This window comes from Cuculus canorus, chromosome 5 (genome assembly GCF_017976375.1).
Source record: "Cuculus canorus isolate bCucCan1 chromosome 5, bCucCan1.pri, whole genome shotgun sequence".
NCBI classification, from domain to species: Eukaryota; Metazoa; Chordata; class Aves; order Cuculiformes; family Cuculidae; genus Cuculus; species Cuculus canorus.
This window is the reverse complement of record NC_071405.1, coordinates 31956999-31975692: the sequence shown is the minus strand read 5'-3', so window position 1 is coordinate 31975692 and position 18694 is coordinate 31956999. Positions and strand designations below refer to the sequence as shown.

Genomic DNA, 18694 nt, shown 5'->3' with positions numbered 1-18694 from the left:
TTACCTTTGCTCCGCTTCTTCAGGTTCCAAGGAAAGTAGAACTTTTGCTATAATAGAGTTAAATGTCTGCTGATTTACAGAAATCTCAGTTTGCAGGATCTGAAAATAACAAGAGAACAACAGTGTTAACTATTCACTGAACAACCTTTGCTATAAAGCTGGTTCTGCTCATCTTGACTGACAGCATTTATTCAATTTTGAATGCTGAAAGCTCTGTCATTTTTAAGGGTAGTGTGAAATACACCCTAAAAGATTCCACATCTTCTGGATACCAGGAAGAATTTGTACATATGTGACAGCAGAGGCACTAGGAGCTGTATGTACGTAATCTGAAGCCTGAAGTTTGCAGGACTCATTCAAGAGAAATGCAATCTTGACAGAAACCTACAGAGAAGCTATTAAAAAGCTCTCTTATCACAGCAAGCAAAAGTTTATTCTATAAGTAATTTCATTGCAATGAAGGAATTGGAGAGTTTTAAGTGAAAAGAGAGACACTAAATTTCTGTGGACCTTAATGAACATCACTAGCACACAGAGACCTAACACCCCATGGAATTAGCAGCAGTATTTCAGGTAGCATGAAGCTCTGGTCCGCTGTGAGTACACAAAGCTCCCTCTGACATTTCATGATGTGTAGCATTTCTCATGTGATTTTTTTTCTTTATTTTGGCCAGTTTTCCATCTTCCCACCACTAGGACAAAGACTATAGACAGATACTTCCCTTAGAATTGCATCCACATGCTACTGCTAGCGTGCCCGGTACCTTCTCCTCTGAATGGATACTGTAAGACACAAGTAAAGCACTCTCTCTATATATAACAAACAGCAAGTGTTTGGAAAATGCCAGTGGAACAGATTTCCAACAAGATCTAACAACTGTAACAGAAATCTGCTTTGAAAAGATTTTGTTTTAAACAGTTCTTCCATGAACTGGTAAATTTCCTGCCAGATCACCAGCAAACTGCCTAGCTAGGTGCCACAGGCTTCAGTGCTGTAGGGCAAGCAGATATGTGAGTAACCTCAGGCCTGGAGAAATATAGGACTCCCACTATCAAAGAATCACAGAATGTCCTGAGTTGAAAGAGACCTACAAGGATCATCAAGAACAACTCCTCCACCTGCACAGGGCAACCCCCAAATCTACACCACGCAACACCTGAGGATGCACTCCTGAATGTCTCTTCCCTGCAGAAAGGAATCCATTCATTTTGGAAAAGGATTTTACATTTCCAAGTTTTCCTCTGAATAAATACAAGGCCACATTTCAAAAGAGTGAAAAGCTCTGTAAAACTCTCTCCAGATCCAATTTAAAAAAGCATAGTATTTTCTAGTCATCTCTCTACTCCTTCACCATTCAAGAAGATTCTTCTATCTTTAGAGACAGCTTTACTTCATATACTCCCTGCTGGTCCTGCAGTTCTTCCAAGTGTCCTAGAATATCTGCTTTTAAGGCTTCTTTCATTTTTTCTAGGAATTTCATCCAGTTTTCACATTTCTGAAAGAATTTCTTTTCATTGTTCTGAGTTCCCTGCAGTTCATCAGAAACTACAGTGTTGGTTGTCGTTTTCCTGGATACGTTTTTATACGGTGTAACGTGGCTGTTAGTAACACTAACATAGCAGGGTTTTGCTTGGCACTTTGCTACCTTCTTCACCTATGAATGTATAGATTTTTGCTTCAAGTGACTTGGATTAGAAATAGTCACTGAATAACATGGAGTAAATTGAAAGAGCAAGAATTCAACATGAAAAGCCCCTGAGAAAGGTGAAAACAGATTGCAAGGCTTCCCATGCCTTAATCTGATTTTTAGTTTCCTCACCAAAAAGGAAATGGTTAGTAGTAATTATTTGTTTGCATTATGGACCTGCAGCATTCCAGGGCAGCTGCTGTTTTCTGATTCCACTGCCAAGTCAGGCTCTGGATTTTCTTCAGGGTGAAGTCACTGATTGGCACCTGTATGCTTGCTTCATTCAATCTCTCTGTGCTTGGAGAAAGTGCAGCAAGCTCCAGTGTGTAAGCCTGGAAGTGAAAAAAATAAATTAATTGCAAAAAATAGAGCCTTTCATTTCCAAGAAATATGGAGGCCTCTTCTGTAAGCAGCCTCTGAACATTATGCATCCAAAATGCTACCTGACCTCCCCCGCCAACATTTCTGTTAACAACAAGGAATATAGGAAGCAAAAAAGCTACAATTCCCTTAAATGGGGCCCCTTTTCCCAACCATACTGAATGCATACTCCAGAGCTCTACTTGCAGAATTATTTTGTACCCTACATTGAGGGCAAATGGGTAGCTCCAGAGCAAAGCTAGGGAATCAGATCTTCCCTCAACCCCAAATCTATGTGCTTTTCCTCCCCTCCATGCAGCCATTTGGCCTGCAATGCATATCTAGAGATTTTATGAACTTAAATCTTTGAGGTTTGTGCTTTGGATGAGATTATATTTACTGGGAAGGAAGTGCTGTACCTACAATACTTACAACACAGAGTTTCTTAAAGTAGGCGAGAGCTGGTATTCTACAGACACTTAAACCCTGAGTATGTATCTTTTTGTACTTGGGAAACCAAACATACCACAAGCAATTCTGAGTTACCTGTTTCTCCTTCTAAGCAGCAACTATCAAAGTTGTCTGTGTAGTTCTTGACACAACCCTCCAGCATTTCAAGGGAGCGCTGGAAATCCTCCAGTTGGAAAAGATTGCACTAGGGTTAATATTGCATATTTATGTTAATTATATTTAATATACATAGTATACAAAAAGGAGCAATAAGCAGTAACATTAGGAAACAAACAGCTGTTAAATGCAAATTCCAATCTGTAACTTACTAACAGAACTATTGCAGTTTTTGTACTAGATCAGGGCAAAACTTAAGCCAGAGAGCAAGACACTGACTCTGTAAAGCCTGAGAGAATTTATCTATCTGGAAGGAATAAGGGCATCTGTGATAGCTTTTTGTATTTCAGCTTTGGGTTGTTTGATTACAGTGAAATCAGAAAGCCAAAACTTAGTTTATCAGAGGGAAGAAACTTGCGAAAACGAGCTTCCTCTGACCTACACACAGGGGCTGCTCTGCTCCCATGTGCCTACAGCCAAGGCTGTGCAGCCTACACAAGCTTTACGGAGAGAAGGAACTAGGGCTGGAATTCGACTGTTTTACTCACTAAGCTGGTTTCTTTGGGTCAGGGGGAAAAGAACTGGGGAAGCTTTTCCTTTTTTTGCAAGAATTAAACTCCACATTTCTGAAACAGCAACATTTTTATGAGGAATCACTAGCAAAAACGTGTGAGGAGAGAGGCAGTTCTGTGGTGATGCTACAGGGTTACACCAGAGAAAATGACTACCCAGAAATGAAGTTTCTCGTGGAGCCAGAAATTCACAGAGAATATCTTCACAAAGATACCTAGCTTCCAGCCACTGAACTGTGCCGGCAGACAGAGTCATAAATTGCCCTGGCTGAAAATTTCTTCATAAACTTGGGTTTACTTTAGAAGACAACAATTCATTGAAACCAGGTTTTTCCACTGGAACAGACTACATCAGGTTTACATCAGGAAATGTACAGCAATACATTTGCTTGGAAGTTTTCTCAAGATACCAGCACCAAGGGGGAAGTTGATCGCACAGCACGCCTGTAAGCAGATCATCATATGGGCAAACCTGGATCCAGCTTCCTCCCTACTCTGCCTGAAAAGGCATGTGAATCTGGTCTTCAAAATTCCATCAAATGCCTACAGTTTTCTGTCTGGTTTTGCATACACGGTGTGCACTCTTATCAAAGCAAACTGAAGACCTTAGTCTTTTTCCAAGGCAGAGCTCAGAAAGATTACATCTTGCTTCAAAGTTCACATAAGAAAAAATATATTTTCTAACCTATCATCATCTGAGAGTCCTGTACTGCTTGACTGTAATAGGGCTGCTTAGAAAGGCTTGTTAGAGCAACACGCACAGGTAAGAAGGCTGAAATCCTTCCTTCCCCTGTCCCTCTGGCCTCATGTATTATTTCCTTACATAGTTGACCATACTGTCAAGCTTCATTTTTTGAAATTTCATTTCAATTCAAGAACTCCAGGGCTCTAGTGAAGAAGTTGCCTCACATTGACAGATAATTTAATATTAAAAAAAAAATACCTCAAATTCATCCATCTTCCTCTGCAACATCTCTTTCAAACAGGACTCTCTCTGGAGTGGCCAGAGCTTCTCCAACAGAGAGGATTGTGCAGCTGTCCCAGCCTGCTGTTTTATTCAATCAGCCTGCGAAGAAATCTTGATATGGAATCCTATTATGTCTACAAGGCCATGCTGAAAATTCTGATGAGAGAAGGGGAAAGAAAATAAGTCAGCAAAAGAACCAGATCATCATTCTTGTGCCACTTTCATTTAATATCTTCTATTGCTGTAATGAAGTTCAGCTATGGTGAAAGCTTCAGTATTTTACTTGGAGGATAATGGGAATTGTATCCGTTGACTCCAGTGCTGGGAAAGGCACACTGCAAAGTTCAGTGGAACACCCGTGACTTCAGGCAGTAGGATAGTAATCTGCTACAGAGGAGATTAGGGAGAGAAATCACACTCTCTCTATATATAGAAAGAATATACAATAGCAGATGGAGAAACTGGCCTGCGTTGCAGCTGAGAAATGAAATTATGCTATAAACATACCACTGCTTTAGGTACCTTAGTGACTGAGGACTATGGTTTTGGTTTATTTGTTCCCTTTTACTGCAGAAATGATGCTATAAAATTAAGCTCTGAAGGCAGTACAAGAACAAGAGAGTAATTTTATTCTCATTCAGTATACTTGGTTTTTTCTGATTTTTGACCTGAACAAGGCATGGCAAGATGTCATCTTGAAAGGTACGTATTTCTAGAACTGTCATTTACTTTTAGCTATGAAACACCCTGGAATTTGCCATCATACATTGTCTGTGAGTAATGAACAAAGACTTCTGATTGGTAGCAAAGAGCAGAAGTTTCCCTAAAAAAGAAAAACGGATCTTAGTTCCTGATCCCTATCTTTGGAAGGGATTGTACTGTAAACTGCCACTTCAGCCACAGAGTAAATAACTCATTTAGATTTCTTACTGTCTATAGGGGACTCTATTTTTGTTTATTGTGGTGACAGAGTTCCATAAACCCATAGTATCTCCTAATACACACCAGAGGAAAACATTAGAGAGGTTAAAATACAGTTTTGTAATGCACATGTATTTTCAGACACACGGAACTCATACGCCCTGTCACTCATCCCCATTCTTCTAACTCACCACTTTCAAAAAACACAGTAAATTCCATGTGTCCTATCCACACACACCAGGACAGGATCTACAGTGCCAACAGCACTCTAGTGGTCACATCTTGCTTAGTAGGTGCAGAACTCTTCCCCCAAAATTCCACAAAATGTGATGCTTTTTTGCTGACGTAACAACGAATTTATGTCACAGCCATTAACAGATCAGAAGAAATGTTCTGGTGTAAGTCTTGCTGCCAGTTTTTCTGACATGGGAAGAAATATATGAGTTCTCTTTCCCATAATGTAAAGTTTCTTAATTGGCCACATGCATACTTTGGACAAGGATGCGGCTAGAGGTTCAGAAAGCATGATGAGTCTTTGCTTTGGCCTGAAAGAAGGATTATTATATTTCTTTATTGCAGACTGAACAAACAAAAAATGACAGAACCTCATGATAGCTTTGCTGCCTGAGAGTCAAACCTACCCTGTGGCCTCGGCATGACATCTCATTTGCCTAAAGTCAGAAGTATTTAGAATAATGTAATGAGCTCAGAACTCTGTGAATTTATCAGGCTAGGCCAAAAAAAGTACCAAACCCAAATAAAACCAGTTGGAGGACTACAGAAGACCTCGAGATGGTCCTGTGTTCTGGGAAACTGGTCTTTTTCCCCTAGCTATTGTTCAAGTATTGTTCTACTTCTTCTCTGAAGCAGTACCCCATAAAGTATATAATTTTAGGTTTAATGATGCCTTCCAGCACAGGCCTGATTCTCTGTATAGAGCAGAAAGGGGCAGAGGTGGACTATGATTGCTCCCTTCTGCTCTCTTCTCGTCCTGTGCTAACTCTAGTTTGGTTTCAGGATCTGGTCAAAGTACTTAAAGGAAATACAAAGGTTTCTGTTAATGGGAAAAAAACACAGATCTCATGTTTTCCACTGACTGGTTTGGGGGAGAGGAAGGGAAGAAGGCATTCTTTTGATTTGTTTCTCAACAATAAATCTTGATTTGTACCAAGCAGCAGAAATGTATTCATGTACCTTTAGAACCTGTATCCACTGTTCCAGGGTTTCTATAGTGTCTTCCTGAGGCACGTGAGCATCGAAGAGCCAAGTGTATTGCTCTTTGTGCTGTGGTAACTTGGCTGTTGCCCCAGGGCATGAAGTATCAAGGGGCTCCAAAAGCTGTAGGGTTGCTTGTGCTGCCCGCAGTTGATCTGGGAGGTCTTCATTTACCGAGTGCCACCTGCCAACATACTAAGGGATAAGAACATTTTCCTAGTAGGTTCTCCTTCAGAATATGATTTTGTGTAGGATTCCTGTGGGAGTTTCTTTGCATTCATACCCATGTTAGTGAAAGCCCACTGGCACAGCACCATTTTGTGCTCTGTGATCATCACAAAACAGGTAGCATCAGCTACTCCTCACACAGGTGAGGCGTATTAATACAGATTTAAAAATGTGACAGACTTTCAAGTCCTGCTGCAGCAACATTATTTTTACTAAATACTAACTGCGGGTCTTTTTTGCAAGCTTATCTAGCGTGTGCACTTCTGTTCAATAATCTCTGCAAAGGAGGGTGAGCAGTTCTTCCTCAGGTTACAGGCAGCAGCCTGGAGTTTGGCCCGACTTTCTTCACTGATCTCAGATTCATCTTGAAGAGACTGCAAAATAGATTAGGTCATTCATCTCCACATCTAATTGCCATAAGTACAGCTTCCCCTATAGAATGGTAGGGACAGGGTAGCAATAACGCAGTACGGATTAAAATGTGAAAAATGCAACACCTGATCTTAAAAATTAGGAAGCTAAAAGAGAGGAGAAACGGTCCAAGTTAAAAAAACATTCAAGAGGCCTATTTTAAAGTGAGGTCATTTTTTTGCTCTTAAAGAAACATCACATTTAACCAACCCACAGCTTCAAACTCTTTAAACTAATTCACTAGAAAAAAAAAACACGTTCATTTTAAGCCACTGATTTGGGGAAATTTCTACTGGCAGTAAAGCTGGCTTGACAATTCCTGTCTGTGGCTGTGCTGCAAGACAAAATGGTGCCCCAATTCCTTCCGTTTATTACACGTCCCCGTGTGAGGGTGGAAACACTTATGCAGGCTTTATTGCTGAGACGTAGCTGGGAATCACAGCCTCAGTCTGGCCCGTACCACTTCTAATAAAACTTGAACACAAACTAAACCAGGCCTTATTTAGCCTGAAAAAGGGAGCGTTTACACAGTGTTCAACACTCATTCAAAGTCAGGTAAGAGGATTTTAGCTGTATCTGTGAAACATTCAGACTTGGGGCCAGCCTGTCTGCCTACTCTAGATGCCCCACTTAAACTCTGTAATAGCCAAGCAGGGCAGCAAACAATCCAGAGTTTTCTCGCCCAGCATTTATGCCCAGCCTCATTCAGAGGCTGCACAGGAAACTCCAGCTCTCTGGAGGGCGACAGTGCAGCTGACTGTGCACTGGAGCTATTGGAAACACCAGGCTCAGGTATCCCTCCGTTATGACCTAGGGCTGCCGCACCAACCTAACCCAAGCCACAGCTTTTGGAAAGGGCTATCCCGAGGCCTGGACCTTCGCTCCCATGCTCTTTATACGTGGAAAGATGCTTTAATACAAATAATGCTTTAATGCAAGACACGTCAGTGGTCACTGGCAGAGTGGCTGGGCCATACTACCCCAAGCGGAGCATTCACATTACAGGTCTAGAGGCATGGTCCCTTCACTAATTTTCTCCCAGGTCTCCTTCATTTCTGCGCTCAGTCCCACTATCAATGCACTGCCATTTCTTTCCAGGTTATGCTACAGCATTTCCCTGAGAAGCAGAAGTAAAGAGTCGAAAAGAAATTTCCTTAACGAGCCAAGAACCAATGTCTTTCACCTGAAAAGCGAGTAACCTTTAGGCAAACACATACAGCAATGGTATTAACTTTTCCTTCGCCAGCTGTATTTTCAGCCAAAATTCCTGCTGTCCATGTGGATTAGACACAAACTGAGTAGACATTAGCACGAGGCACGGTGGTGGAGTGCACGTGTCCATCTGGACTCAGTAGTGCAAAGGAGCATGAGGACCTGCTCATTCATACAGCGATGCCTTTCAGCACGTGCAGAAGAGTAAAATGTCAAGGGATCTTTGCGATCCAGAATGAGGGCCTGCTGGCCTGCACTAAGGCAAACATGGTAGCAGCTGACCCATACTTCTCTCTTGAACCTAGGTACCTAAATTGTACCAAAGAACTTACATGCCAAATCAAGAAAGAAGTTTAACAACAGTCCTCAGTGCCTCTGGAGACGGAAAAATCCCCATTCTGCTAATGGCACTACAGTAAAGAGGAACTTGCTGAAATAAATTATTCTGTCATTTTTTTTTTCAGTGGAGTTTGTTCGTTTGTTTGCTTAAAAGCATGGAAGGAAGTACAGAAAAAAGGACAACTTCAGTAGACTTACCTGAAGCGTTTTGACCTGGTTTTTCAAAGCGTCCATTGACACCACAGAAGGTTTGCACGGGTCTATGCAGTACAAATACCTTGTTGTCATCAAACTGACATCTGCATAAATTTCATCATACGCTCTCCATTGCTCCAGTATTTACTGCATTGATGTCTTTAAGCATGCAACCTGCAAACAAACCACATAAATCACCTTTACATTGACTTCAAAACCTAAGCTCAATGCTCACTCCATGACAATCCACAAGAATTTCACAAGTTGTGAGTATTTTGCTGTTTGGTAAGAAATTATGCAGGTTTCAATTCAAGCCATAAACAGTATTTAGAGTGAAGTACAAGAATTTGTTAGAAATAAAAATGTAGCCAGAACTCAAGGTAGCACTGTTCTGTCAGCCACAACTCCAGAACCTCCCTAAAAGTAAGAAGTACTGAAATAATGAACTGTTAATTCCTTCCTGCCAAAATCAATCTGAAATGGGAGGAAGTTGAGAGACTTAATCTTCTTAGAAAACAGACAGTTTGAACCAGAGACCACCTTTCCTTTTGATGAAAATCTTAACAGAAATAATTTTGGATGGAAGAAAATGCTACTACAATACACTGGAGGAGCTATCATCTCTCTTATAAATTGTGCCCTAATAATGCAGGTCTACCTGAATCACAGTCAAGGAACTTCACGATTCTCATATAAGATTAAATGATGAATATTGTCTTTGTTTTCTACATCTCTTTCATTATTACAGTTGTTCAATCTATATTGGGGCAAGCACGTAATTTTTATCCTTCTGTATCAGTCAGTACCTAAGGCTTGTCCTGGGTTAAACAAAACATTAATCTACTTCAGTATCTATTTTCAGTCATGCCGGTACCAGATGCTTTGAGAAGGGCATGAAAACCAGGCAGGCAAACAAGCATGTCTCCATGGGACCTGGCACAGCCAGATGCCAGGTCTCATATCTGACTCTGTTTCCACACAATGGAAGATGAATGCTTTTCTACACCATAGTGCACGCTAGAGAGACTGCATGGATCATTGTGTCCTAGTATTCTAATTCCAGGCATGCAGGAGTAGATGGATTAATCATCCCTATTCTTATTTGAATCATGGTATAGGTGGGAGGAATCTTTAATTGCTTTTTGCAGCCTGTGACTAATTACCACACACACAAGGAAGATGGAAAGACATTGTGCTCGTGAAAAGTCTCTCGGCCACAGGCTCACAGTCTTGAGATCAACCTGTGGACAATACACTCAAAGATTCACAGCCCTAGACCTGTATTTGAAATCACCGCCTGACTCTGCTGAGAGCAGTCACTCACAGGAGGAAAGCTGCATTCGGCATCTCATTGCACATGCAGACAACTAGGCTCTAAGAACATTCCGCTGCTCCCAAGTTCCATACTTAAGTCATAAAAATACTAAAACTAATATGATCCATGGCATGGTGTCTGCAAGAAGAAAATAACACTAGGCTGTCAATCCTGCCAATTGCAATCCCCAGCTCTACAGTGGAAGGAAAACCTTTCATCCTGTACACACATAAAAATGTCTCTGCTTTCTTGGTAAGAAACAGCCACATTGTTTCTGTTGAAACCTAAAATAAGAAGCAACAGACCCATCCTGGATACACATCTGGTCTGGAAGAGTTCAAGCAAAAGGGCTCAGATTTCCCAAAATTTTGAGGAACAAAAGCAAGGAGTTTATAATAGAAAGTGTAATGGAATCTTAATTATAACACAATCACAGCATCATGTACAATCCTCTACAGTATATGGTTATTTATTATCACAAATTCAAATCCACAAATGTACTCATTTCTATATCTCCTGCACCTATCACTTAGGTCAAGATAAAAAAGATCAATTTGAAGTATCAAGCCAATTTAACTATAAATGCAAACTCCTGGGGAACCAATTTGCACGGGAAACCAATCTGCCAGACTCCTCTTGAAGCAATTAGAAACTACCCAGGATTTCAGGACAGTGAAAGCCATACAGGTGTGTGGACTAATGAGTAATCAGGAGATGGAAAAGCTACAGGGAGAAAAGGCCAGGAATAGGCAGCTTCCATCAGTGTACTACAGGGGAGAAAGACCAGGGCATGAAAGAGAAGCAGATTGAGTAAGAGAGTTTAAGGTTTCCATTTGCAACTTGACAGAGTAGCAGCACTTTTTCTTCATTTCTTAAATTGCAGATAGGGGTCTCCCTATCTGAGGGGTCTGTATCCCCTCAAACTACTTTGAAATTAAGACTTTTTTTCCCTTTCTCCTTGGAAATGTATTAATTTATATTATGGTACTGACTTAAAAGGAAGTTCTTGGGAAAGTTAAGATTAGGAGTAAGGAATACTTTGCATTGTTTTCATACCGGTTCCTGCCATCGCGGGAAGAGAATTAATAACACTGCTCGTAAGAATATGGACTGGAGGAAATCTGAATGCAAATTAAGTTTCTACCTGGCTTATAGTGCTGTCCATCATCTCAAACAGCTCAGCTATCCTGGGAGGCAGAGCTTCTGGAGTTTGTTCTGCACTAACACTCAAAGCCAAACTGTTTGAGCTCATCAAGAGTTTTGCATTTAGTAGTGAGATAATTTTCTATTTCCTAAATGAAAAAAAAGAAATTAAAAAGAAGGAAGATAAATAAGAGATTTTAATGAGACCACAGAAAAAATCTTCTGTGTGAGGAGTTTAAAAGCATTCCTTCTTTAAAAACAATTCTGTGTAATTCTTCAGCCGTGCAACACTACCACCTCAACTCTGATACAGAACAACTGCTTTATAGGAGCTCAAAATGACAGTGGCTGCTTTAGACAGCACAATCAGTCCATTTAGTGTCAGCACAAGCACTGGATATCATGCTTGAGAAGGAAATCATCAGGAGCTAATTCCTCAGCTACCATATACCTCTTCAGCTGCAAAAAGTTCTACTAATGCAGCTGAACTTTTCCTTGGGCAAGTTAGCATTGGAGTCCACCTTTGCCCCAGCAGACAATGGTAAGACAGGAACTGATTTTGCAATATGAGAGTCCCTGACATCCTAACAAATTTAACTTGGTGTGTAACAGAGCACTCCAGGCAATAAAAGCAGCCTACGACAAGAGAGGGCTTATAATCATGGCAATAAAAGAACAAAAATATTCCATGTTAAAAAATACAGAGGGAACACTGTACTGAATGAAAACAGCAGACCGTCAGAGTAATAGGAGCTGATCATTAGCTAGCTGCATCTGTACTAATTTTGAGGGAGCTGATGCCTACAAACCACAACAAAGCCAAAGTACACTCAGATTCTAGAGGCTGATGCACAGAGAATACATTCTAGATCAGAAGTATATTGCAGGTGCTATTTTTCCAATCTGCACGACATGGCCACCACAGAGCTCTTTACACTAATAGAACTGATAGCTTTTGCCACTAATAGAACTGATGGCTCTGCTGAACTGACAACTACTTTTGGAGGCATCTCAGAATCAGATCTACAACACTGCCGCACAACACTCTAAACACCACAGAACAACAGCAGTTGCATCTTCAGTTGGATGAAAAATAGTAAAATACCAATTCACATTAGAAGTGGATCTGGCTCTTTATCACTTGAACCTAACAAGCTTTAACTAAAATTACATTGTAGTATTTTTTTTCTAAGAAATGGCAAGTTGTTTTTTTTTTTTTTTTCCTGTTAAAATCTGTGCAGTTCTTCAGTCTGGATTCAGCAAAGTGCTAAATATGTTTTGTGCAAGAATATCACAGGCATAGTGCTTTACCTTGCAATCATCTAATGTCATCTGTGCAGAGATCAGACTTGCTGGGGTTTGTAAAGGTCTCAGTCGATCACTCTGAGCTTCCGACCAGTTGCATAGAGTCTGTGCTTTGTTCTCATTTTCAGTAATATTCTCAAAAATGTGTTCCAGGTCTTGTATCTGAAAGTTACAGAACTATTTTAGCTTACTTAAACCTAGAGGTGGTTTAAGAAACAGGGCTCCCCTTTCCATGACAAAATCTGAGATTACGATATTTACATTGAAAATATTATTTAGAGGAAATATTTTCACAGGAAAAGCTAAAACATTTTGCTGGCTCTTTAGGATCTGACCTTTCTCTGGGAAAGGAATAAAGCAGTGTGGGTTCTGGAGCTGACAACCTGCAGACCTGACAAGGTAGGGGACTAGGCTACATGAGCACATTCATTTGGAGTCTGAAAACCTCATTCTCCCTAAGACTCACCAACAAAATTACTAGTAAGAAAGGGACCTCAAGTCACCTATCTTCCATTTTGGCCTTGGGGATCCATTAAATCCTCAAATGTGGTTTCTTGGAAATGATTAGAAAAGACAAGTTTTTCCCCCATAAAACTGAAATTTCATAATAACAGAAATTTCCAGTCATGCAGGAAATGAATTTTCTACTTGAAAATGTTTCTAGAAGACTTTCTGAGTCAGAAAATTTGGGAATTTTCCATTTGATCAGTGGTCTTTGTATCTGAATTCAGGGAAGGCAGCTTCTCCCAAAGCCCTGTAAGTTTGGGAGAGAGAGAGAGAGAATAAGGAGGAATGTTCTGATAGAAAGATTCATTGCAGCAATCTTGTGGTTGCATTTTGGGAGGCTAACCTTCCACCGGTCTTTTCCATATCACTTGAGTCCCACTAGCTATTATGGGCAAGCACCAGCATCTAATTCTGGATGCATGGATTATTTCTAGTCTCATTAGAGTAAAGCAATTCTGAGGCACTGCCCAAAGCACATTTTCTACAGAGAAACACAGAAGATGTGCTGGTCTAGTTCATCTACACGTACAATTTGCCAGTCAGCTGCTCATGTTCAAAACACTCCCTCGGGAAAGGAGATTCCATTACTGCAGAAGGAGGACACAGACACAGAGTAACCCATTTCCATTGACCCAGGAGGGCTGAAAATAGATTCTTTCTATGCGTTTTTCAGCAGGGTCATACGTCCCCATCTGAATACGGCTGTCAACACTACGAACTTAATTACATTTTTGGCAAATCCGACTGCTACAACAGGATAATGGTTGGTAGGTCGGATATTTCCCTATTTCTCATTCCCATTATATGCCCTGTGGAGGGGCTGTTTATTTTATTTGTACTCTGTTTGCTGAGCAGGGCCAGGCTGTTTGTACCAAGCAGTGTAGCACCTCTCCTTTCCACAACACACCCAGTGTTGTCTCCCATTTAAGTTTTAAATGCTTAACCTTCACAGCACCCCAAGCTTCAAAAGATTTCACTAACAGGTTCCCCTGCAGACACTACCCTGAGTTTTAACTTTTTCACAGGTTTTTATTGACATGCCACTGATTGTACTTTCTTCATGAGGACTCATCTACTACCGTCAACTAGGGTAAATCCCACAAAGTCATGAAGAGCAGATTTTGTCTATTTTCATTCCCTGCAAGTTACAGGAGTTCATGCTCCCAGAATTTGCTGAGCTTTGGGTGCTTGCCCACCACCTGATAGCTGATATGCTACAAGACCGGTCCACAGGCTGCCCACGAGACAGTAGGATGGACACACAGCACAGAGCACAGGGAGTCTCATCACTGTGTTCATCAGTGTTTTTAGACTTGAGGAGAAAGGCTGCTTGCAAAATGCAGAGCACTAGCATAGGCAAGATCAAAGTTGTGAGAGAGAGAGTGATGAGTACTCACTCAGACCTTTCTGTTCAGAGATGCCTGCAGCCTGTGCCACCACAGGTTCATCTCTCCAAGACACTCAGCAAATTCTGTCCTTTTGTAATGTTTGCTTTGCATGTCACAAGTGCTCATCTCCAAGAGTGACTGGTTAACAGAATCTACCATCGTCTGTTTAAAATTCATTTCCATCATATATTCCTGGAAGCGGGGAACAGGGGGACAAAAGAAGAACAAAACCATAAAGCCATTAGTTCAGCAGTTTTAATCTGACCAGTTTCAGTGATGCTTCAAAGCATCATTATGGGCCATTCACGGCTTATTCAGAACCACGGCCTAAGATATTTTTCTGAAAGAGACCTGGCTGTAGGAATAATTCTCAATTTTTACCATTCTATATTTGTGGAACTATTTCCACCCACTGAAACTTTCACAGAAAATCACTACTATTCCGTGGGTAGCCCAAGGTACCCACAGTGCACAGGCTAGTGCCAGAGCAGGGACTAAATCCTAGGGGTACTAGACCTCATACTTTATCCATTGGACAATACCATCATAACACCATAGGCCCAGAGCAGGCGTAAACCAAGGCCTTCCAACACTCCTGTGACTCACAAAGAGGTACAGACAAGAGCTTGTCCTCCTTCATCAAAATAGCTGGTATCAGAACAGAAAATCAGAACACGTGGGAGGAAAAAAGTGTCCTCCAGCACCAATGTCCTTGCCCACAGGGAGGAGTGAAAAGTTACACACAAAGTGAGAACAACATAAGAGAATGCCTTTTTATTTCAGAAGATCTTAGAAGAAGAGGGGAGGAAAGGGCTTTTCATTGTAACTTTTAGTACCCAGAAAAAAGCCTTCAGGGAATACCACAGTAGAGGTCCTAAAGGCATAGCTGCTTCCCTGTAGGAATTCATGACCCTCATCCTGGCTGTCTTCTCAGCAAACACAGCCCACCCGCATTGCTGACAAGTGCAGAACACACACGTACAAACTAATTTCTAAAGCTCCAAAGGATTAAAAAAAACACCTCACCTATGTGTTCCAACTTCCAAATCCAACTGATATAGATCAACAAGTTATATACCTGCTTTACTAAGGCACTCTGAAAGGAATGCTTATGTTGGCAATTCCCTGACGTGCAGTACCAAAGTGCCTGAGAAGTGCAGCTGCAGACCGAGAACTGTTGTCCCGTCTGAGCCCAGAGCACTGTTCAGAAGCTCTGCGAGGGTAAAGCAAAACATGACTTTGCAGGGATTCATGCCCTGGGGTTGGGCTCCCTGGAATCTACAGAGGTATGAGTATGGCTTGAATCCTTCCTGTGGCTGGGGCAATCGGCCTTTGCCATTGGTGCTTCAGCGACTGAAGAGAGACGAGAGTCTGCTGCAGCCTCTCTCTCTGCAGGGACATTCATCTTGTCCCTCCTTCCTAGCAGGTTATCTCTTTTGGTGAATTACAACATTCAAAAGCCCTGTTTTCTAGTTAAATGGATCCTGGCAACACAGCTCCAAAATCACCAGGTATTCCTTGTTGCAAAGGCCAACTAAAACAAAGAACAAACACAGAGTTTATCTTCCTAAGGAAGTAAAGCTTTCCTGCTCAACACATTTTATAATTTCATAGAATCATAGAACCACCAGGTTGGAAAAGACCTCTGAGATCATCAATTTCAATTTGAACGTAGGAGAGAGAAAGCACAAGTGAGACAGATGGGACAGCATGAGCAAAAGATTACAGCACAGCAAGGGGTAGTGGTATTGCAGGACAGGCAGTGTTTTCTGAGGCATGGGAGCAAAAGGTTTTTATAAAGGAAGATATTAAGGCACCTTTGAGACCATTTGAGGAACATTCCTGAGAGCAAGGGGAACAATATGATAGTGCCTGTAGGCTTTTCCATCCTTGTTACAGCCAAACACCTCAAAGAAGGCATGGATTTACAGCTTTCCATTTACCTTGTACTTCTGAAGGAGGCTCCTGACTTGGGTAATTGTGAATTTATAGGCTCCTCATGTCCCTGCTGTTGTTCCACATGGTCCAGCCAGGTCAGTAGTTCTGCAACAGCTTCCTGTACTGAAAGTCTTTCCATTTGAACCTGGGAGTAAAGCACACAATGAATCCTCTACATTTCGCTTGTTAGAAGTACCAAGGCAGATGACATCTGTGTTTTTAGAAAGGCTCAGGCACTGTAACTGCAATTATTGGGGTATGAATTGAAAGCGAGCCCTGTGCTCCGGGGGCTGTGTGGTTTAAGTTAAGAAAAGTTCAAGGATTCAGAAATCTGAAATAAAATCATTTCTAATTGCAACAAACTTTTATATAAAACTGTAAAGATGATAGATATGTGCAGAACAGCCCAGGAAGAACACTGCAATAATTAACTGCAGTACAATACTGAAGATATTCTGAAAGCAAGATAGACAGCTAATTAGGAAGGAGGTACTTTGGGAGCTTTATGGAGCAGCCAACTGAATCCCAGTAGCAACATTTTAAAGTAACTATGTAGCCTGAACTAAGAGATGGCAGCAGAGGTTCTCCTCACCTGATGAAGTTTTTCTTGGATGGCTGGGAGCTGTGTGATCAGCTCTCCCCATTTTTGCTCGAACTTTGCCAAGGGTGACGTAAGTGCTGTGGTATCAGCTCGCTTCACGTGAAAGAGCTGGTTGGCAGTGCTCACCACAGATGACTTCAAGGAAGATTTTTCATCAGCTTCCTTACAAATTGTTTGCGGTTCATGGGAGAAATTTAGGAGAGAGTAAATGTATATCTGTTTCAATAAAGAAGGCAAACCAGTTTCCAATCACAGGATGTAACACCCCAACAAACAAATTTTGGCAAGCTGGTAAAGTTCAGAAAACCTAAACTCAACGTGTTCTGGGAGCAGGTAGGACTTTTTTTCTGCACAGCTTGATACAATGCTGATTACCACCTTTTGCTCCACAAAGACTGGGAATATCCTCACCCCCACTTCGCATGGTGGTCCCGAGAATAACACCAGTCCTTAATTCTCTGGCCAGCTCACATCTATCAGTGTGATCTTCATGATGCTTTGCTTTCCCTCCGTGCAAGACTTCCTCCCTCTGCCAGGCCTCACACTAGGGCTGAACCTCCTGGCTAGTCATGCAAGGGGTGCACAGCACCTGGAGCCGGCAAAGACACAAAACGCAATTCAGCAGGTCTCTCTTCCCTCACTTTGGCTCACTATCTTCACTGCCCCACTGTGTTCACCTCTGCTCTCTGAGCCCACACTCCAGATTCAGTTGGTATGTGGTCCATCAGCTTGGCCGAACTGCTCTGTCTCGTACTTGGCATCAGGAGCAAGACAGAAACCATGCCTTTATGCTGTAGGTGCATAAGACATCCTGGCTGGGCTGTGATGTGTTGCAGTTGGGAGCTCGTTATGAGAGGATTTCATTCCAATTTATGCACTCTGGCTAGCCTCATGGTCCAAAGGAAGGTCTTTGGTGGCCTCCCATCCTCATGGCTCCCCACACAGGTTGTGGGGTGCCTTTGTGGCACACAGCCATTCAGTGCTGTATTACGTGGGCAGCTTCTGGGTCATGGCAAATACAGAAATGCTCAAAGGGGTCATTCTTACTGTTAGTCACAATGTCCTTTCAAAACCTGGTTAGGAGAAATGACTTACAAACAAACTGTTAATGTTATCCTTGATGGTGGGAAGATCCTGTGAAGCATTGAGAGACTGCTCCTTCCAAAAGTTCATTCTCTGCTGAGCAGAATCCAGCCATTTCATTAACTCTTCTGAGTCTCTGTTGTAGCTACAAGAACAAAACAAAACACACAAACATATATCTCCTAGGTGTGTCCAGGATATATTTCTTACCCTCCATGTTGTCTCGCACTCTGTGAGGAGGCATGTGCTATTCTGGCACCTTTGCTTCTCCATAACCCTGCAGAAGCATGGCTACCGCACGAATTGATGTGCACGCAAGACTGTTCCAGTCAGCTCTTTTCAGCTGCTCTGCTCTTCCTGAAAACATCATCTTCCTGTATTCACCCAGTACTTGCCAGGACAAGCTGACATGGGTGAAAAAGAGCTTTGCTGGAGGTCAAAACCACCAGAGCAGATTGTAGACAGTGCAAGATACACTGCAGAATGCACAGCAGAGGTAAATAACTGTGAAACACTGTCATGCTTTGTCCACACTTACTGGTCCAGCCAGCCTGAGCTCAGACCACACAGACCATGTGCAGGGAGAGCTGAGCTTCCTCAATCACCTGGTGGAATGGGCTCCAAACTGCCAAACTGACTGCCACAACAGCACCGACAGTTGCCTTGGGGCATGTGAAAGCATTGAGCATCCTTGGGTCCCCCTCTTCGGAGGACTTCAAAGCACAATTTAAGGTGGCAT

The 18694-nt window shown here is 41.9% G+C and overlaps 1 protein-coding gene across 1 annotated transcript in view; it reads right to left on the bottom strand.

The window, feature by feature from the left end:
* Nucleotides 1-18694, bottom strand: part of LOC104057773 (nesprin-2-like) — a 56645-nt gene that overhangs the window by 28064 nt on the left and 9887 nt on the right. Inside the window, 6 exon segments of the mRNA XM_054067167.1 lie at nt 12445-12600; nt 14349-14525; nt 16277-16314; nt 16317-16416; nt 16864-17034; nt 17968-18100. Of these exon segments, the coding sequence (XP_053923142.1) occupies nt 12445-12600; nt 14349-14525; nt 16277-16314; nt 16317-16416; nt 16864-17034; nt 17968-18100 (775 nt within the window).